Source organism: Lytechinus pictus, chromosome 15 (genome assembly GCF_037042905.1).
Source record: "Lytechinus pictus isolate F3 Inbred chromosome 15, Lp3.0, whole genome shotgun sequence".
In the NCBI taxonomy this organism is placed as follows: Eukaryota; Metazoa; Echinodermata; class Echinoidea; order Temnopleuroida; family Toxopneustidae; genus Lytechinus; species Lytechinus pictus.
The window spans coordinates 23,300,674-23,323,091 of NC_087259.1; the positions used below are offsets into that span (position 1 = coordinate 23,300,674).

Below are 22,418 nucleotides of genomic sequence, written 5' to 3' on the forward strand. Positions count from 1 at the left end.
GGCAAGAGCACTGACCCGTAGGAAAGAAATATGGACAATGGCACGCTCAGCGGGTTCGCCGTAGAATATAAAGGTAAAGACGCACGCACACTTTTGACAACACGCCTAAGTGTAAATTTTTTTTTGATACGCACTGTATATGTCCACACCACAGAAGTGTTAAACAACACCAGTTTCGTTTTGGTCTAACACCAGATAGGTGTTTATACAACACCAATTAGTAATAAAACAGCATCGGTTTGATTCCAAACTGGTGTTTCAATATACTTCTCTGGTGTGGACATATAGGTTCCGGGCTGGTGATAAATCAACACCGGAGTTTTTGCAGTGTATCCATATCGTATATTATTTTAAGTGACGCTTGATTATCTTAATATGATCATGGTTATTTATCTTCAAGAAACCTGAAACATATCCGTGGAGATCTATCCTCACATCAGCCCCTGTTTTAGCTGTGTGCATCGCAGATTTCAGTCTTTTATGGATCTTGTATCTCTTTATTACCAATCTACCTATCTATCTAAAGAATGTGCTCCAGTTTGACATCACAGAGGTAGTATGCCTATTTTTTTCCTTTAAAAATATATTGAGTATCTATCATGTCTATATTGGATTGGTGCAACTGGGTATAGGTTATAGGGGCGACTTGTGTACTTATAAGCAGATAAATTCACATGTAGATCACACCTTCCACCCCACACCTTGACACCTTGGAGGCGTGTCCCACCCACAAATTATCCTGCATGGGATACCCCTCTCGATTTTCTGAGCGTTTTGATAGATTTGAAATTTGTCCACCGGTCCACGTAATAGAAATACCAAACTTCTTTTAATTGGAGGGGCCAATGCATGTTTTCCGCCTTTTAACAAAGACATTCATTCATACTTAAATATATATAAAATAAACATTAATTTATGACGCGTACCCGTCAACAAGAAATATGGGGAAAAAATCAAGCAGGTATTTTGTTAACATACGATGCACCATTCTAAAGACATTATACTTTTTATGCATTTTCATCTTTGGTTTCTGCAAATTAGTATGTACACCCTCGGCAGTTTGCAGAAGGAATAAATTTAGTATTTTATATATCTTTTATGAAATAATATCGAAGATTTAAATTAGAAAAGACCTACCTATATATCGAAGGTGTGGTAGACAGAATATATATACATTTTTGGAAAAATGCTATAATTGAACTATACGAAGCGTTGTGGAGCGTTGTGGCCCAATGGATTAGTTTCCGGACTTTGAAACAGAGGGTCGTGGGTTCAAATCCCAGCCATGGCGCAGTTTTGTTCAGCAAGAAATATATCCACATTGTGCTGCTCTCAACCCAGGTGAGGTGAATGGGTACCTGGCAGGAATTTATCCCTTGAAATGGCGAGCGCTGGAAAAGGCTGCTTGAGCTACAGCCGGGATAATAAAGGTTTTCCCGTCCAAATTCGTCAAACTTTCATTCGATTTGACCAAGTAATCATTCAATTCGGAATGAATATGAATGACGGATGAGATCAACATTTAAATTGTCAGACAGTAAGTTTAATTTAATTTCATAGGCATGCGATTTCTCGATTATCTCACTTAAACATGCGAAAAAGGCGATCAAATTAAAAGAGCACACGAAATGCTTTTAAATTTGTACCGGCACCGTCTTTACAATTGGTAAGGAATTCCAATTATGCAAACAGTTAAAGCATCTGGGCAGTGTTTTTCATTGTTGCTTTTACGTGATCGCTGTACTCTCAACCTGTTTTTTTGGAATACTTATGCAAATTTGATTTACTTTGCATTGGATATTTAGTTTCTTTACCATATTGAAAAATTATCATTCCTCTGACAAACCGCTATCGAAGCAACAACCTATTTTCGCTCCACTTCCACGATATACCTACCTACAGACGACTACAGTATGGCGGCAGCCCGAGGAGAATACATGAACATTTCAAACACCGATAGAGCCAGGTTGGTCGAAGCATTGATAATCATCAAGATTACCTAGGACTTGCCAATGCTCTTGGAATAAATAGATCAACGGCTAGGTCGATTGCGGCGACGTATCTTGACACGGGACGAATTCACAAGCTACCAAGGGGCGGGGCCCGAAATGTGAAACTCGACATGGATATGCGCAACCATCTAGAGAATATCATGGATGGTAACCCACTCTTAACCCTTAATGAAATGAAGGAGAGTCTTGAGCGGAACCTCCCTAACAAACCTGCAGTCTCTACATCCACTGTAGCCATGCAGGGCACTTGATGGGATGCTGCTGACAATGAAAATGGCGGAGGATGTCCCAGATGCTAGGAACACCGTTCTTGACCAGCGTCAGGAATATGCCGAGTGGTTTCTCGAGCACGGCGTCGTAGTACACTGTGTTTCATCGATGAAACAGGGTATAACATTTGGACCAGGCGTACACGTGGGAGAGCTCCACGTGGTGTTCCGGCCAGGAGGGTGGTTCACGGCCAGCGAGGTCGCAATTGTAACGTGACCTTCGCGGTTTCCGCCGCCATCGGCCTTGTCCACCACCGAATCGCATTCGGAACGGTGACCATGCAGAGAGAGCTTTGAGGGATTCCTCACCGAGACCGTTGCTGAATGTGACCAGATGCTCCCGGCAGACGACCCTATCTACCTGATATATGATAACGCAAGACCTCATGTCCGCGCCCAGCTACCAGATGGAGCTAACCCCATCATCCAGACGAAGCTTCTTCCTCCCTATTCCCCTATCCTCAACATGACGGAAATGGCTCACTTGGCTTTCAAGGCCGGCGTCAAGAGGACTTTGGCTCAACCAGCGTGGCAGCTTCGTTTTGGAGACAGACAGGCAGCTCAGGATGCAGGGGTAAACCTCGAGCAATGGCGTGGTGACACCCTTAGAGAGGCTGCTCTGCAGAATATTGACGCCATTACACCAGCCAAGTGTACGCAATGGTACAACCATTCCCAGACATATATGCCACGGTACCTGGCTCATCAACAGATTGATGGATGAAGAAGCTGATAGACTTTGATGATTATTAATAATGAATGATCAAAAGAAAGCATATCCCAATGCTATATATCGAATCCCTGTCCCTACCCGATATAAATAACAATATAAACATGAAAAAAAAAGATGAAAAACATGATTAACCCACTTATTGAGATAATTAAAAAATGGTTTATAACCATGTGAAAGTTAACCAAAATAGTTATAAAATAAAATAAATCTCATTGAAGAGATTAGAAAAATATAATTAAAAAAGATGAAATTAAGTTTGAAAAATTAGAGAATATGACATGAAATAAACTAAATCTCATTGAAGAGTTTTAAAAAAGAAAAAAAAGGTGAAATTAAGGTTGAAAAAAGAGAGAATATGACATGAAATAAAATAAATCTCATTGAAGAGATTAGAAAAAAAAAATAACAAAGATGAAATTAAGTTTAAAAAATGAAAGAATATGACATGAAATAAACTCAATCTCATTGAAGATAAGAAAAAAGAAAAAAAGGATGAAATTAAGTTTGAAAAAAGAGAGAATATGACACGATGAAAAATAAACACAGAAACATGTTGTCTGAATCTGGGTGTTTACAGCGCAAATCTGTGTGTCGTAAATGAAATTGAAAATGGTATCTAGGGCGAAATCGAACGGCCATTCCGTTTGTGCGAAATTAAATGACAACATTGGGTCGTGAATGTAAATGATTTTCTCTCTAAATTGAATTTCTATCAAATTTATAGGAATGATTTTAACAGAAATTGAATACTTCATAAATTAAAATGAATCATTAGAGGAAATGGTTTACGGAAATCCTTCGATTTTGAATACCTATTAGTTAATTAAAATGCAACTCTGACGAAATTGGACGGGAAAACATATAATATCCATGTCCTTTGGAAGCGCCTAGAGACGTTATTCATAATGTGTTATGCGCTATACAAGAACTGACTATTATTATTATACGAAAATTTATTTTCGAAATATCGAACCTATACGGATTAATGAAAATTTTGAATATCGATCATCCGGAGTATTTGGGAATAACGAGCTATACCTAACCGGGAACCGATTAACCGAGTTTCATGTGGTCGGCAGTACCTTAGTCCATTATTGTTTACGAAGTTGTTCATTATTATTATTATCATTTTTCTTTACTAGACCGGGTTTTTGGCGGCTGTGCCATTCTTTTTTTACTGGTTGGTCTGGACCGTTGGAGGACGATTCGCAGACTTTCTGATTGCTCATACAAACTTCAGGGTTACAACAGTCAGAAAATTTATAACATTTCTTGGTAAGTTCCTGTTCGGTTTGTCCTATTTAAATTTCTGGTCTTGTTTTAATGGAGAAAAATGCTAACCAACTAGCATAGCTTATTTAATTCTTTAACCGGGTGGGAGGGGCTAGAGGTTTCAGCCCCCTATTTTTTCAAAAATTCAGAGGTTATCTGTACGTTTAATATCATTTTCAGCTTCAGTATTTCTGTAATGTCTGTATGGAGAACATTATAAGTACTATTACGAGAGAAACGCCAAGTTATCTGTCGGGATTATTATACACTGTATTTCTCATTCATACATCAATAGCCTTTGTTCCTTCGTCTGTCCTTCTCGTGCTCATGGGGTACGTCGGATGCAACACTACCGCAATCATGGTAATTCTCACACTCGGTCTCTCGATCAGCGGTCTTTCGATGTCTGGGGCAAGCATGTGTCCACTCGACTTCGCACCTGGCTATTCTGGCATCATCAGCGCCATCGTCAACGTGTTCGCGGCGACGTCCGGTTTCCTGGTTCCATTGCTTATCGCGCGGTTCACAGAAGATCAGGCAAGTTTGTTGGGAATCTATACAATATCTGATAGGGGTTTCCGGGACAGAAGGTCGGAGAACAAATCAAATAAAAAAAATTAAATCCACACCTCGGCCGAAACTCATAATCTGGACTAATACTTTAAAATATATAAATATATATATTTACTTTAAGCACGAGGACAGTGGTACACTATCGAAGAGAAAATTACTGCTTAAAGATTAAACACATTTTTGTGGGAAATGGTATGTATAAAACCTGCTTTGATCATAAACATGGTGGACTAACATAGGTCTGTCAACCGAGATACCGTCGTCTTCATGGTCCACGTCGCTAATCGTGCATGAAGTCATTTCAGGGCGACTGTTCCATTAAAGGAGAAGTTCATCCTGATGAAATCTTTCTTGTAAAGTGTTGTAAAAGTAGCAATATAAAAAATGGTGAAGTTTTGAGGAAAATCCATCAAAGATTAAACAAGTTATTAGAATGCCAAGTTTTTTATTTGTGACGCCATTAATTAGCAGCTGCCTCATAATTTATGCTATGCAATTTAAAGGGCATAAATTTCCACTTTTTATTGGTTCGTGATGACTTATTTTTGAAATTGTTACGAGATGGTGTGAAATAATTATTTGTCTATTGATATACTGAACGTACAATAAAGACTATTTAAAGACTATTTTTAATTTTTGTGGTAAAATTGCATTTTTTCCCCGTTTTTATATACATGATATACGATATGTTGGAAAGCTGCTCGCATGTGACGTCACAAACCAAATAATTAAAACTCTAATACTTGTTTTATTCTTTGATGGATTTTCCTCAATCCATCGCCAATATTTGTTATTATTGTTTTCTGCTATCTTCAGTCATTTACAATAAACTTTTTGCCAGGGCCGGCGAACTTCCTCCGTCTGTAATGGTTGATTTATGGCTACGCTTAATATTCTAGCCCTCTACAGAAAATAGGATGCATGTGATGACTCCGCTCAGTCGCTTACATATATTTTTGAAGAAAAAAATTACCTTCTCTTTTCAGGGGCCTTTACGGTTCTTGAAGAAATTTTCTCTATGGAATTCGAAACCTTTGAATCCTAGTAACGCCCAATAATTTTTTTTTTTTCAATGGGATATGAAAGATTAGATTTATATCAGACAGATTAAATTATATTACATCTTTAACTTATCTTTTGTGGGTTTTTTTTTATTCTATATTGTGACAGACTGACCCGCGTGGATGGAAAATAGTATTTTGGATAAGTGCTGGCATCATGATGTTTGGAATGGTGTTCTTCCTCATCTTTGGAACTGCTGAGCTTCAGCCTTGGGCGAGGAGGACAGCAGATGATAATAAGAATGAAATTGGTGACAAACCACAATATAAAAATCGTGACATCTCCCCACGTGGTTTAATTGGGAATGTTCATATTCATACTTTATAGACTGTTTAAACCTGATTTATAAAATGCATGTTTTTTGCTAATAATCATCAATTGCATGTTTTTTGCTAATAATCATCAATTGCCGATAACTCTCTTTTTTGTGTGACCCTGTAGTAAGGACGTTTCACAGTTATGTTTCTGCGCATCAGAATCTGCGCACACTTTACACTCTGCGCGCTGACGTCACAATGGATAAGCAGGTGATTAATCAGCTGTAGGTATGAGCTGATTTATCTGTACTAACTGCAAATCCGATATGTTATTTTATGAAGCTAATAAGCTGAAATTATTCCATGGACCTTGTTTTTTTTAATTCCTCAACAATTTCAAAATACTCTTTTCTGTAGTGCTGCAAAGTACGACGAATTATGACCCCGAGTTTGAATAAATGGTAAAGTGTTTTTTCCGATTTTTTCCTCTCATAGATACAAAGCTTTGGCTCGTTTTGGGTGTTTTAATAAGCACATTTGCTCTAATAAAAGTACTGATAGTTTGAAAACAAGCACATGAACCAATATCTTTTAATGTTTGCACCTCTTATACCTTCCTCTACAACTTTGCAAAGTTTGCTGAAAATGACATGGGTTTTGAATAAAGTGCACCATTTCTTGTACTTCTCAAGTTTGTTATTGAAATTTCATATTTTTTTAGTTTTTGTTATCTTTCGCGAATTTTCTAAGAACTTAGAGTGCTGTTAGACTTAAAAGAGCAAATAATTAATAGCAATATAAATTGATTATCCATCTTAAGGATACAATTAATAATTTTATTTCGAAATCTGGATTTTGACTGAGTAATAGAGCTTTAAACTTATTGTTGTGATCTCATGTAAACTGGATTGTGTACTGCAGGCGATCTATCGGTATTCAACTTAGTATAAATTGACATCAATTATTGACCCCAAATGACCATCGATCTTTTCTTAGTGCCCAGAGTGACCATGCAGAAATTCCATTGGATTTGCTGATACTTGATAACTTTTATATGTAATATTTATCAAATATGTCCTTATACTGTAATGCCATTTCAAAATATGATCCTTGGTTATAAAGATTGAAATGTTGATAATACAACATGATATGGGTAATGAAGTGGTCATCTTCCACGATTTTCAGGCTGTCACATGATCAAGGCCAAATATCATTTTGGGTCAATGAAGTTTGACCATGTTCATGGCATCAACATTAAAATCTTTACCAAGGTGAGGTTTTAAAGTGTCATTGTAACTTTCAAAGAGGAAGGACATTTCTTTTTTAAAAAGTCATCAAATAAATAATGAATGACATCTCAGGTCACTAGCAACTCCAACGTTATTTGGGGGCCAACTGTTTTTAACTTAAACAAAGTGGAATGCCTCTGGTAGCATCACCTGCACTAAATAATTCAATACAGCAGCAGTGCTGACTTCAAAATATAAATATCTTTCATGTAAGATAAATGATTTTTCAAAAATAGAAAAATAATATTCATCTTTAATACAAAGTTCATTGACCTGAAATGACCTTTTACCTTGAGTGAAAAGCTTCCTTTTCATTTTATAACCTTTGTGATATCCAAAAACCACCTTTGACAAGTTTAATGTACTGCAGTGGAGTGTGTCGAGACTATGAGCAATATATACATATCCAAATAGGTAGATCTTAAATGACCCTTGACCTTGAGCCAGTAACTTTAAATCATAGTAATCTAATTCATGATAGCTGTTAATCATTATATCCATGTTTAACTTAATACTGATAGATATTTTCAATTTTATTGAAAACTTAAAATCTCACCTAATCTCTTTGTAATTTTCTTTATTTTGACTCATAATTGACCACTTACCTTCACATGGAGGACTAAAATTCATTTATCCATTTTCTGATACTTGATGACCATTATATGGAAGTTTTATACAATATAGGGACTTGCTAAATTAGGCCGAGTTTGAAAAATAAAAATCTTAGCATTGGATAAGTTTTGAATAGTAAAATCACAACATGGTCAAAATACATTAACCCTAAATGACCTTTGACCTTGATTATGTGACTTGAAACTCATTCAAGATGATCTGTGATACTTTATTACCCATTCCATCTCTAAGTTATGATAATCTTTCAAAACTTAAGCTTGTTTAAGATTTCAAGTTGATACCCTAACATGGTCAAAGTTCAGCTACCCTATCTAACCTTTGACCTTGATCACGTAACCTGAAACACATGCCAAGTTATTAGAAAAAGCATACATGACACAATGGCTTACATTTCCCTTACTGAAAGGTATGGTCAGATCGCTTAAATTGGAATACTTATTTTGGACTTTAAAATGAGTTCTAGTCTGGAAATATGCAGTAAAGGACAGAAAATACCATGAAAATCATTTTCTTTCTTGAATAAAGTTGATTATTTTGATACCAATAGATTCCTTGACCTCAGAAATGGTGATTTAGGTGTCAAAATCAGGATTCTATGTTACTTAGAAGCCGATATATTGTCGACAACCCTGTTTTGGCGGCCATTTTGGAAAATCCAAAATGGCGGCCATATAGGTCATGGGTGCAAAAGGAAACATTGTTATTCTGAATCCTTATACAATTACCTTTCCAAAAATGTATAGTTTTCAATTTCTCAAAATATCTGACGAAAGCTCAAATATGAACAAAGTGAACCTGACTAAGACGAAGAGTTGGTGAAATCAGTGAGATTTGTAAGAGCTTACAATATGATCATAGTAGTTTAGTAATTTCCAACCCCCTTATAGATTTCACAAGAGTATTTTGGGATTCATCAGACAGATGTAAACTCGCAAGGAATTCCAGAAGACCTGTTTTACGTGTTGAAATAATGGAAACCAAAACGTAACGTCGTTATTTTGGCGCTATAAACTTTATCTTTATTCTATTCCGCTTAAACATGAGTCAATGTCAAAGAAAACTATAGTAGCCATGGCAGTTATCATTTTCAAACAATTCTTATTATTTATTAGCATGTGCTGATAAAGTGAATACCATCTGTAGAAGTGTGTCACATTTTCTGTTTCTGTTTTGAGGTAAATCCCGTAGGAACTCGGCAAAGCAGCTTTCTGCCACATCAACGCCAAGCTGGTATATAACCAATTACACATGAAATATTTTACGTCTAGGATAATTATCATAGATTATCATAAATATCATATTAATCATAGTGGCTGACTGTTATAGACGACAGAAATTACTCTCGGGCCTTTTTTTTTTTTGGTTTGAACCTTTCGATCATGCTCTAACCACTAGACCACACTAGACCAAACATTTCGATTGTATATATCAACAAGGGATTTTAATAATTGGATTATAGTTTTTAAAAGTTTCAGAATTATTACTACAAGATTCAAAGTACTTTTTGCCATAGATAATTCATATTAGACTACACTGGTACAGTTAAAAAAAATACACTAAACGATTCCATACGTATAGACGTAACAATATATTTAGATAATATTTTAGATATATTATGCAGGGTCCGCTGGTAGAGCATATTTCCCTAAATGAAGTGGACGTCCATGGTAAATAAAACGTTATAATTATTACGTAATTTCCCTAATTGCTTCATTCTCTAATAACTCGCAACTTTTTTTTTTTTTGGGGGGGGGGTCCATAATTCAAAGTAAGAACCGGTGAATCAGTACCAAGACTCAGCTGATGAGGGCGACGTAAGACCTACGCGAAAAGGGGCACAGGAAAAGGTGGAGAATGATTAAAGACATACTAAGTTAACGTTATAGACATGAAGTTTAAACAAAAAACAAAGGAAAGATAAAATATGTACATGCCTTTCTATCAAACCCAAAACTCTAAAACTAGAAAAAAAAGTCAAAAGAAATGCTTTTGATATGATATTATCGGAGATTTTGTGTTATTCAATCTATCGTGCCGATAATAATAGAATTCAGAAAGTGTATTTGATGAAATTAAGATGGTGTTTCCAATCACTTTATAGTTCACTTTTTCACTTTTTCGAAGCACTTAATAATGATTTTCGGACGCGATTTTTTTTTGTGTGCTTCATTTTTCTAACATATCACAGACACAGAGGACAAGTGGGACCTCGCAGCTCAGATTTTTAAAAGTCAAATCAATGTTCAATGGCGCGGCACTATACCCCGGCTGTAGCTCCAGCTGCAAGGAAGTAATCCTGCCGGGTACCCATTCACCTCACCTGGGTTAAGTGCAGCACAATGTGGGTAAATGTATTGCTGAAGGAAAACACGCAATGGGCTGGGATTCAGACCCACGTCTTTCTGATTGAAAGACGGGAGTCGCAACCACTAGACCACCGACGATGCACATCGATATCTTGCATGGCCGACGACGACGTCGAGAATATGCTTAACCTCGGCACTGAGGGGAGAAAGATATGAGCGAGATTACAAGCTACAAAGGATATAGGGAGTCCACCCTTTATTGAAAGTGCTAACTCTACCAAAAAGTTCCAGGCCTGGGGTCTGTTTCATAAAACTATTCGTAATTAAGAGTGACTTTAAGAGCGACTGGTGATCATTTCTTGTGGTAAATGATATCAACCGATAAATATTCATTTATGATTATTTAGCGCGTAAGAAACACCCACCAGGGCCGAAACATCTTTTATTGGTCGATTGACACAAAGTATTGCGCGTCGTTTACTATATGCACCCGGCATGAGTAGAGAGATCGTTTTAGAGAGTTTGACCGATCCGGTTAGAGTTACTTTTTATTAATTCATATAGTTGGAATGACGCCGGGGATTGACATGATCATGATGATAGAATTACTATTGCACAATAATTATTCACCGTGTCGATACAAATAACATGTCAGTAGGCATGGTAGGTGTTTAAAAGGCATACTGATATATATGTTTATATATTTTGGGGCTTTTTTCGAGCCCCTTCGTGCCTCTTTATTTATACATAATAAAATCGAACATTTTCTTCCCCAACAAATGATTCATAGCATTGACTTATCTATTTATTTTTATTTTATTCATTTATTTATTTTTATTTATTTATTTATTTATTTTTTTTTTTGGGGGGGGGGGTAAACGAATCTATAATGTTTTTAGATTCCAATTGATTGCCATAATGCACGATTTGTAATGTGATATTGTTATTATTATTTTTTTGCTTTGCATATTGCACACAATGTGTATCAGTCTCCAAACCGCCTTTGCTATTTCTTTATGTATTCTTAATTGAACTAAATAAAATCAAATTTTTAACATTATCTCATTAGTTCCACTTGTGTTATTGCCCGAGTACCATGAGTCCTAATAAATATTGTCTGTCTTACGGGTATGCCTTCTTAATTTATTCATTTAATTTATCCTTCATTATTTATGAACTTGTTTCGAATCTTTCTAATATTATTGCAAACTTTAGCGCATCGTGGCTCCAGTCCTGACGAAGGGTTGATCACTTGATCGCCAGGGTCATTACGGCAGTAGCCAATCAGAGCACGTCCCTTGTTGTCAAAAGATGGAGTGAAGATCCTTGGTTGTATGCGAATTGGGGGAATCGGGAGAGGGCCAGCTGTGAATTTTAATTTAAAAAATGAACACTTATTGTGCATCTATGCATGTATATTGGTAATTACTTCTCGGAGTAATTTATTAGAAATTTTCGATGTAGAACCTGTAATAGGTTATTATTCAATACTGTTTATAGAAATAATATATTATCATTATTTGTATATTGTTTATACCCAGGGTAGTTCCTTTAGTACGCTTGCTGCTTCACGAGAAACCCCCGTACAATTGAAATTAATCAAAGCACCTACAATAACATTCATTTTGTAAATGTTTGAAAACTATTTCTAAAAAATCCAATGTATATACACTCTAAAAAACGAAGCGCTAATTTAGCTCTTAAAGAGCGTGTATATGACTGCACTTCGGAGTGCTGATTTGTTTAGTGCAAATTTGAACGAGAAAAATCAGCACTCCGAAGTGCAGTCACTATACTCGCTCTTTAAGAGCTAAAATTAGCTCTTCGGTTTTTTTTTGGAGAACTGACAATATTAATAGACTCATATTTCAAACATAAAAAACAGCAACATTTGTAAATACTAAGATAAGAAATATGTTTGTAGTTAATAAGGCAATATTACTTAGGCAATGAAAATAAATAAACATTTGATATTGAGGCAGTGGTAAAATAAGAATAATAAGAACAAATTAATTAACAGTGCGTTGTTTGAAAATTTGAAACAGCATACTGTGTAGAACAAAAAGGAAAGGATATTAACATGAATATAAAACAATTGAATGAAAAATTAAGAAGTGATTGATACACTAAATTGGTAAACCATATATACGTATATCTGATCCAGTTTCATTGAAAACAAAATCCAACCAATTTAAACAAAGATAATAACATAATATTATATAACAACACACTTTATACATACTTTCACTTTCATAATAACTGTCTTACTTGGCTTTGTTCTTTCCCTCTTTACTTTCCTTTTGTTATTTTCCTATATAAAAGATATGTATTTTTCATTGCACTGGTTTGGTTTCCTCTCCCATTTCCTATCGAGGCCGTCATCATATTAAAAGTTCCTACCTTAAGATGGCGGTTTTCCCAAAATCTTTTGATGATAATATACAACATTCAAAACCGTATAACTTATATTTGAATTAGAATAACTCTATGTAATGTTTACTTATTGTAATGTTATGTTAAAAATGATTATTCGTGCCTGTTTTTTTGTTATTGAAATGTGGAAATCAAACAAAACAATTATATTATTGTCACATATTTTGCATCCTTACAATATTGAGATCTGACATTCCGAGGCATAGCATTCGGAATATTTGTATCACCAAAATGGGGGCCGCCATTTCAATTCGGGACGCACACGTTTATTTTCGTTCAATTGGCCATTATATCTGAATGGTATAAATATCCATTCTTTTATTACATTCAATTCCATATGTTGTCTTCACAACTCGTTTGCTAATACCTGGGTCACATTTGCTATACGGCGGCCGTACGGCGAGTCGAAAACAGCAGTTTTATTCACTTTTATTCAAACCACCTATGTATAGCTGGTACAAAAATGTTAAAGCGGCTGTTTTCGACTCGCCGTACGGCCGCCGTAGAGCAAATGTGACCGAGGTATAAATAAATGAGCTGTGCAAAGTACACTGTTGGTCATAAATGTGGAATATTTTTTTTCACCAAATTTTCACAGCGTAATTATTACAACATGATTTGAATATGGCATTTATGGTGCATGATAACCACTTTACTTTATTATTCTGCCTTTTACACACGTTTGACAGTGATATTTTACAAGTTTATGTCCTAAGCGATGGATGTCATGAGCATAGAACAACAATGACGACAATATACAGTAAATTAAAGGATCATGAGATATTTATTTTCCATCTCTCAGTTTTCCTGATGACTTCTTTTTTGTGATTTCATGGACAAATTTGCATCAAACTTGAGTCATTGTTCTTATACTCAGTCACTAGTATCGGGTATGTCCACCCCTGGCACGAACCAGCGCATGCAGACGTCGTGGCATGCTGTCCACTAGCTTGTTGATGACGTCAACAGGCATAGCGTCCCATTCTTCCCTCAGAGCATCTGCCAACTCCTGCAGATTCTGAGGAATGACCTCTCTGTCGTTGATTGCTCGGCCTAGGGCATCCCATGCATGCTCTATGGGGTTCATATCCGGCGAACAAGCTGGCCATGGCAACTGTACGACGCCCTCTGCCTCCAGGAATTCCCTTACTGCAGCGGCCCTGTGCGGTCTAGCGTTGTCATCCTGCAGTCGGAAATTGTGCCCATACACTCGTCTTGCATATGGAAGACAGTGGAACTCCAAGATATCCCTGTAGGCGGCGGCGTTGACGTTTCCGTCCGGAACCACCAGTGGCGTTTTCCCTCCATAATGGATGCCGGCCCATATCATCACTGAGCCGCCTCCGCCTTGAGTCGTCTCGTGGATACATTCATCGCGAAGGTTTTCCCCGGCTAATCGACGAACTCGTTGTCTCCCATCCTTTCGGTCAAGGATGAACCGGCTCTCGTCCGTGAAGACCACATGTTGCCAATGTCCTGGATGAAGCCTTCTGTGCTCCCTAGCCCAAAGAAGACGAGCTACTCTGTGGCGAACAGACAGGCGTGGACATTTGGTCAACCGTCTTGCTCGGTAACCATGTTGGAGCAATCTGCGATTAACGGTTGACCGGGAAACGTTGATCCCATTATATCTCCTCCACAAGCGACGAAGACGGCTCGTGGGCAATTTCCGGTTTCTGCGGCTGAAATTCAACAGTTGGCGATCATCTCTTCTTGTGGTCAATCTGGGACGTCCTGGAGATTTCCGTGGCCGCACATTCCCCGCCTCACGTTGACGTTTCAGGATCTTAGAGACTGCACTCTGTGATATCCCTAGGACTCCTGCGATATCAGTCTGCTTGTAGCCCTCCTGTCGCAGTGCTACCACTCTCTCGCGTATTGCTGTTGCCGTTGGACCAGGCATAGTCCAGGGAACGTCTCTACCGATTTTTATTTCAAATGGTACAAGGAACTCGAAAAAAAGCAACCTTCTTATACACAGTGCTAAATCAGGGAAAGGGACAGAATATCATATGCATAGGCTTTTGTAGTCTACAACAAAAGAATTTATTACGTAATCAAAATTTCTCATGTTATAATGTCACCTGTGTAATGGGGAAACATTATGTAATATCTCATTTACCATTTTGTCTACGCTTAGCCTTTCAAATACCAACAAAACTGTCGATTTTTATTCAAAAATATGTTATTCCACCTTTATGACCAACAGTGTACATGTTCATTTAATCATTAATGGAGTACAACAGGCATGTTCACCTTCGCCATGTTCGCAAAGTGTCACCAGAGTCTCCGTGGCATCTGAGCAGGAAGTGTGCACCATGCCCAATGTGGGTTGGTACAATACACAGATTCTTCGGTACTTTGTAATAATATAATGTCGATAAGAAGGTATGTTCACGAATGGATCAAGACTAAACCACCAGCCTGCGAAGAAGAGGAAACGTGAATATAGTGAACAGATAGTGTCTAAAGGATTGATTGTCCAGGCATATTTTCAAAAAAAATGAGTTATTCTGAAATCCCCCCTCCCCCAAAAAAAGGCAACTCGTGTTACAATAACCCCAATTATAAGTTTTTTTTAATAAAAAGAGAAAAATCCAACAAACATAATTTCATCAAAATCGGATGTAAAATAAGAAAGTTATGACATTTTAAACTTTCGCTCAATTTCATAAAACAGTTATATGCACATCCTGGTCGGTATGCAAATGAGGAGACTGATGACATCGTCCACTCACTATTTCTTTCGTATTTTATTATATGAAATATGAAATGTTCTAATTTTCTCCTCATTGTCAAGTGAAACAGCAATAATCCCTCCCTGAACATATGGAATTAGCATTCAGTCAAGTTGGTCCATAATTATTGTCAAATTTGTAAAAAATGAAATATTGTATAATTCAAACAATAAAAAACAAAAGATATAGCGAGTGAGGGACATCATCGACTGTCTCATTTGCATGTCACTGAGTTGTGCGTATGACTGTTTTTGAAAAAATAAGCGAAAGTTTAAAATGTCATTTATCTCTTATTTTACATCCGATTTTGATGAAATTTTCAGTGTTATGCTAGTTTGATTTTTCTCTATTTATTCAAATCAACATTTTCCTGTGGTGGACTTGACCTTTAAAGAGTTACACGTTGTTGTCGTCATCAAGAGATGACTGCGTACCTTTAGTCCTTCTCTACTTTTCTTGATTATAACTTCTCTTCCAAACACAGGTGAGATTGAGATATAATTTCTCTTCTATTCCAATCATAGATTTAATTCGGGTTCAGTTGCTTTAGATCCAAATAAGTTTTTGACTGAGAGTTGAGTTGAGTTTCTGTATTTTTTTTGCTTCATGGATTTATCATGGTTCCCATACACTAAAAAAATTGAGTAAAAATTTACCAAATATTGGGTAAAAGGGAACATGCATGTTTGTTGGGTAAGATGTTGTGCCGTATTGCAGCAAAATGCATGTTTTATGGATAAATTTCAACGAGCATGACGAAACATTGGATAGATTTTACACAATATTAGGTTTAATTTTGTCCAGCAAACATGCATGTTCCTAATTTACCCAATATTGGATAAACTGTTTTAGAGTGTAGCTGTGATTAACAACACTGTAAAATGAATGGATGAACTACGCTTGAAGTAAAAAAGTCCTAACATGGGTTTTAAAAAATCCCATGAATTCTAAATCATTATGAAAGAAGAGCCTTCGTTTTCACCTATTTGCAAAATAAAATCAGGTATGCTTGATTGAATTCATTAAGTGTGATACTATTTTTTGATAAATTCAGAGCTGTTAAATCCGATTTGTGCTAAACATGGAGCGTTGTTAACAACATTTTGAATAAGAACAAATATTTCTTAATTCAATCAATTAGTTATAATGGTTGCTGTATTAATGATCCAAATAAGATTGCTAATGTTTTCAATAACCATTTGTAAATGTTGGCGCTAATCTTGTTGATTCGATCCCGGATTCTGATTTGTAATTTTCTTCCTTTTTTATTTTTGGGGGAGGGGGGATTCATCCAACGTTTCTATTTTAAACCAGTCACTGTGAATGAAATCTTGATTATTGTCAACAAAATGCACAATGAGAACTAATTCTGGATGTAATGATATTAGCATACGTCTTTTAAAGTCAGTAATCAAATCTTTTTGTTCCATTAACTCATATTTTTAATTTGTCACTACACATACTGATGTTTTTCCATCTGTTTCAAAATCGCTGAAGAAGGGTAACACGGATAACGTTGAAAATTCTCGTCCGATCTCAAAATTACATTCAAAGATTCTTGATTTGTATGATAAGATTTCTACATTATGTTGATCTCAATGATAAGGCACTATACGTGTTTTTATTGATCTTTCGAAAGCCTTTAATACCATACCGCATGATATATTGTTGGCTAAATTACGTTTTTACGGCGTCAGATGTCTGCCTCTTGCCTGGTTTCATAGTTATCTTTCTAATAGAAAACAGTATACATCCATACATTTTTACAATTCTTCTAATAAACCTATACTTTATGCTGTGCCACAAGGTTCTATCTTGGGGCCTTTTGTTGTTTCTCCTTTACATAAATGACTTTGGTAACTGCTCATCTTTCTGTAAATTTACATTTTTTGCAGATGATACAACTACACTTGTCTCAGACATGTCAGATAAGAATTTTGAAATGTTGACGGCAAAAATGAATTTGAGTCTGAAATACGTTTATGAATGGTTGGTCTGTAACAAACTTTCTTTTAACATACAGAAAACCAAATTGAGTGTAATCAAAAGTAGTAGAAAATCAACTCCTACGTGTATAGCGATGTTTCTATTTCTATAAAAAAACACACAGGAATATAGAACAATGTACACTTTTTGATTACCTTGGTATTAACTTAGACGACAACCCGTCGTTGGATTCCCATATGTTGTGTCACAAAATAGATTTTCAGTGTGTTGGTATAATTAATCATCTAAAATTATATTCTTACTCATCGTATTTTATTCAGGTTGTACAATGCTTTCATCCAGGGGCGGATCCAGGATTTTCCAAAAGGGGGAAACACGAAGTTCTAATACGTTCATCAGTGGATAAATTCCTAACATTATTTTGTTACACTGTTCTCTCCGTTATGTTGGTCCAAAATATGGAATACTTTACCTTCTTCTTTACAGTGTGTACGTTTCAATAATGCATTTCATAGGCTCTATAAAAGACATTTCTTTTTATGGTGCCTAATTGTAAAACCATTTAATTGTTAATTACCCAATTACCAGGGGCGTCGATCCATTTTTAAGATGGGGGGGGGGGTAAAAACATGAATCAACGTTCCAAAGGCGCTGGATGTGTGTGTGTTTGTGTGTGTGTATATATGAATCATGAAAGAGACACATATCTCACCAACAAATTATAATGCGAGCGCGAAGCGCGAGCTGAATTTTTTTAGTATACTGACCTGAAAACAGGAAAAATGTACCAGTTTAGGACTGTAGTAACACATGACGATACATATCTCACTACACAGATAATGCGAGTGCCGAGAGCGAGCTGAAAATTCTTTATATTCTGACCTGAAAGCTTGATATTCTAAGCATTTTTGGTAACAATGATTAAGATGGGTATCTAAAAGAATAGATGCGAACGCGAAGCGCGCGAGCTGAAAATTCTGTTATTTCGATCTGAAATTTTTTTTACAGTTTAATGGACGTTTTTACTAAAGATCAATATATATATCCAACAAAAGATTATTGCAAATGGAAGCGGGAGTTCTTTTGAGGTTTAGACCTGAAAACGGGACATTCTATTCAGACACCTATTTAATCATGAAAAGTATGGGTTTTTTGCTAAAGAAATGATGCGAGCGCGAAGCGCGGGATGAAAATTTTTATATTCCACTCTGCAAAATTGTCATTTTGAGCACGATTTTGAATAAAGTACGAGTTGTGTATCTCAATCTCGCTGTCCGATTTCTGTGTATCATTACGATCTTATTTTATTTTTGCACATCCAGAATTATTGGGGGGGGGGTTAAACGATATGTTTGCCCCCCTTCCCCCAATATTTTCATTGGTGGGGCGATCGCCCCCCCCCCCAGGATCGACGCCTCTGCCAATTACCCCACCCCCTTCTTTTTGTTCAGTTTACATCTCATCAACATTGCAGGGAGTACAACCGGTTTCGCCGTGGAATGAATTCGAGTTCTCTGACCATTGTGTGGCGCCTATAAGCGCCGCTGAATCTCCTCTTGGAGTGACTGCATAACTTTGACGGGGATGTGTGGATCGCGTGTTTTGGCTGTTGCTATGTCGGGCAATCAATGTTTGACATGGTAAGTGTGTATTGGCTCCCGTAAGGTGGATGGAGACTTTATTTCCGGGCGTTCGTCTCATCGCGAAACCGGTATAATATTGATTGCTTTGCGTTTCAGTGCATCAAATTTATCAAGCTTTATTGGCTTTTACGGATGCACCCTTTTTCATTTTTGTTTTAATTTTATTTCGTAAATCATTATGTGTATGTTATGTAGGCCTATATTTATATTTCATATTTGATCAGTTTGATATTTCCATTTTTACCTGTACAAATGTATTTTTTAAATGGAAATAAATGAACGAATGGACGGATTCATGAATGAATAATGCATATTTTCATACCTTACTGTGATAATTGAGCCGTACTCGCATTGCTTCACTAATCATGATTTATTTCTTAATGCGACCGCACACCTTACGATTGGTCTGCGACCCGATTTCAGAATAAAATGTAGTAGAATTTGATGCTAATAATGAGACTTGGAATATCTTACTGTGTAATGTTCTAAATCATCGTACGAATACCTATGTTCAAATATGTGAAATGCTATCATCCTTCTTTGAATAAAAGCGAAATTAATATCTAGTCGAAATGACGTCATAGCAGTCGTACGATTGGCTACGATTTGAAACTTATTTGGCCTTTACTCCAAAATAAAGGCTTGCAATTTTTCAAAATGGTTATATTAGTATTCTTTCAATTAATTTTAACCTCAAATAAAATGATATGTCCCATTCACATTTTCAGAAAATGAGCAAAATGCGATTTGTTCCAAAATCGGATCGCCAACAGTCGTAAGGTGTGCGGTGGCCTTTATTTTTTGCTGAAAAAAGGATGACGTCATACGCTTTCATTTCGTACAATATCTTACCATTTTCATTTGTTTTATTCATTTTCACACGAAGTGGAATATGAAACAAGTGGAACACCTGTGGCAGTCTCGCCTGCATTACGCAATGCGATATAGCAGCAGTGCTTCCTTTGAAAACAGCTAATGAATATTATTCACAGAAGAAAACACTAATATGATAATGAAATATTATGCCCATTGACCCAAAATGACCTTTGACCATGATCATGTGACCTAAGACATGTGCAGAACAATCATTCATACTTGATTATCCTTATGTCGATGTTTCATGAGCTTCCTTAGTTATGATGCCAATTCAACACATACTCCAAACATGGCCAGAGTTCATTGACCTTTAAATGACCTTTGATCTTGGCCATGTTCCTGAAATGCATACAGGGTATTCAGGGATACACTGCTGCTCTTATGTCCAAGTTTCATGAACTACATGTAGATCCATAGACTTTTAAAGTTATGATGACAATTCCACAAATACCCCAGCATTACCAAAGTTTGTTGACCCTAAATTACCTTTGACCTTGGTCATGTGACCTGAAACTCGCACAGGATGTTCAAGGATACTTGATTGCTCTTATGTCTACGCTTTATGAACTAGATCCATAAAAGTTCAAAGTTATGATGACTATTCTTCAAATAACCCTAACATGGCCAAAGTTCGTTGACCCTAAGTGACCATTGTCCTTGGTCATGTGACCTGAAACTCGCACATGATATTCAAGGTTACTCTTATGTCCAAGTTTCATGAACTAGATCCATAAACTTTTAAAGTTATGATGACAACTACTCAAATAACCCTAACATGGCCAAAGTTCGTTGACCGTAAGTGACCTTTGACCTTAATAATGTGACCTGAAACTCAGGCAGGATCTTCAGTGATACACTATATTATGTCTACCTTTTATGAACTAGGTCGATATACTTTCGAAGTTATGACAACATTTCAAAAACTTAACCTTGGTTAAGTTTTCGATATTGATTCCCCCAACATGGTCTAAGTTCATTGACCCTAAATGACCTTTGACCTTGGTCATGTGACCCGAAACTCAGGCAGGATATCTAATAATACTTGATTATCTTTATGTCTCAGTTTCATGAACTAGGCCCATATATTTTCTAAGTTATGATTTTTAAAAAACTCTATCTTGGAATTCAGGAATGGGATACATACCTCGCTAATCAAATAATGCGAGTCTAGCGCGAGATGATTTATATTTATATTCTGCATTTTTTTGTCCTTTAGCAAGGTGTTTTATCTACATTTGCCGCTCTGAACCCAGGTGTAGTAAATGGGTACCCGGTAGGAAGGTATTCCTTGAATGCTTGAGCGCCTGATCAGGGTAGCTCTTCTATTACACCAGGGTCAGCGCTCAGAAATATTGTATTACGCGCTATATTAAATGTTGCACATTATTGGACTTTGACAAGACCAAGAATATACAAAGGTCTAGAAATTATATACCTGACAAATGAATGGCAGAAGTAAAAGAAACCAGTAGTCCTATTATGATGCGAAAACTTGGCATCTTAAGATCGAGGCTCGGCAGCAGAGAAGGGCAGCAAAAATGATGACTATCGAAAGATTACCAGGTAACGTTTGGTCGAAGACGACAACAAGATGAGTAATCTGACCAAAAGGAGGATGCAAGTTTTTTAGATATGAATTAAACTACATATGCACACAACTCAGACAATGATCGTGCAGTCGCCTAACGACCAGTTTACAATTATTTTTAAGTTGAAAACGTGATTGTTCGGTAGTTTTAGCAAGGATGGGCGTCCACTCCTGCGAGGTATTTAGGAAGGGTTTCGGATGCAAATTCTGTCCACACCGGAAGTGAAAAATCTTTGTTTCCCAGCATATTCATAGTATTGACGGGAGTATTGATGATACGATCTAAATAAAAATGTGTGAGATAAGTACATGTTCCATTCTCATGACAAGGTAATTTGCTGGTAACCTGTGTTATATTGCGCCTCTGAATCTCTTTCGACCAGAGAAATTTGTTCCACTTAGGCAAAATTCGGTTAAGAGTCGAGATAACTAGTGAATCATTATTTTGAACGAGATATTCCACAATGGCGTTATTCACTGACCAATTTTGTTTGCCAGTGATTACATGTATTTGTGTTATTTATTATCGGACCCTGTTGTTATTCGATAATCCAAGTCCATAGTGATTTCGCAAATAAATCCAAAACTGTTGTATCGAAAAACAAAACCCAGTAGACTTCGGTAAAATGAATGTTTTATTGCTCACAGATCGAAGTGATTTACAAATTACTCATTCTAACAACGTTGTATACCGGAAAGAACAAATGAGGTTTCCTTGTCTGAGGGCTGAGGCTGAGCACATATATATTAAAAATGAACATGCTATACGATGATGGGTTAAAATCAA

The 22,418-nt window shown here is 36.5% G+C and overlaps 1 protein-coding gene across 1 annotated transcript; it reads left to right on the forward strand.

The window, feature by feature from the left end:
* Window positions 1–396: 396 nt before the first annotated feature.
* On the forward strand, window positions 397–10,057 carry LOC135156853 (sialin-like). The gene is made up of 4 exons (XM_064110563.1): window positions 397–553; window positions 4,157–4,289; window positions 4,582–4,823; window positions 6,030–10,057. Exons 3-4 carry the CDS (start codon window positions 4,614–4,616, stop codon window positions 6,246–6,248), a joined length of 429 nt encoding a protein of 142 aa, XP_063966633.1. The 5' UTR covers window positions 397–553; window positions 4,157–4,289; window positions 4,582–4,613; the 3' UTR covers window positions 6,249–10,057.
* The last annotated feature ends 12,361 nt before the right edge of the window (window positions 10,058–22,418 follow it).

What these genes read in the sequence shown, in the direction of transcription:
- LOC135156853 (XM_064110563.1), top strand. Translation starts at nt 4,614, where the DNA reads ATGGGGTACGTCGGATGCAACACTACCGCAATCATGGTAATTCTCACA. An exon ending in CGCGGTTCACAGAAGATCAG is followed by an intron (nt 4,824 to 6,029) that starts GCAAGTTTGTTG and finishes ATATTGTGACAG; the next exon opens with ACTGACCCGCGTGGATGGAA.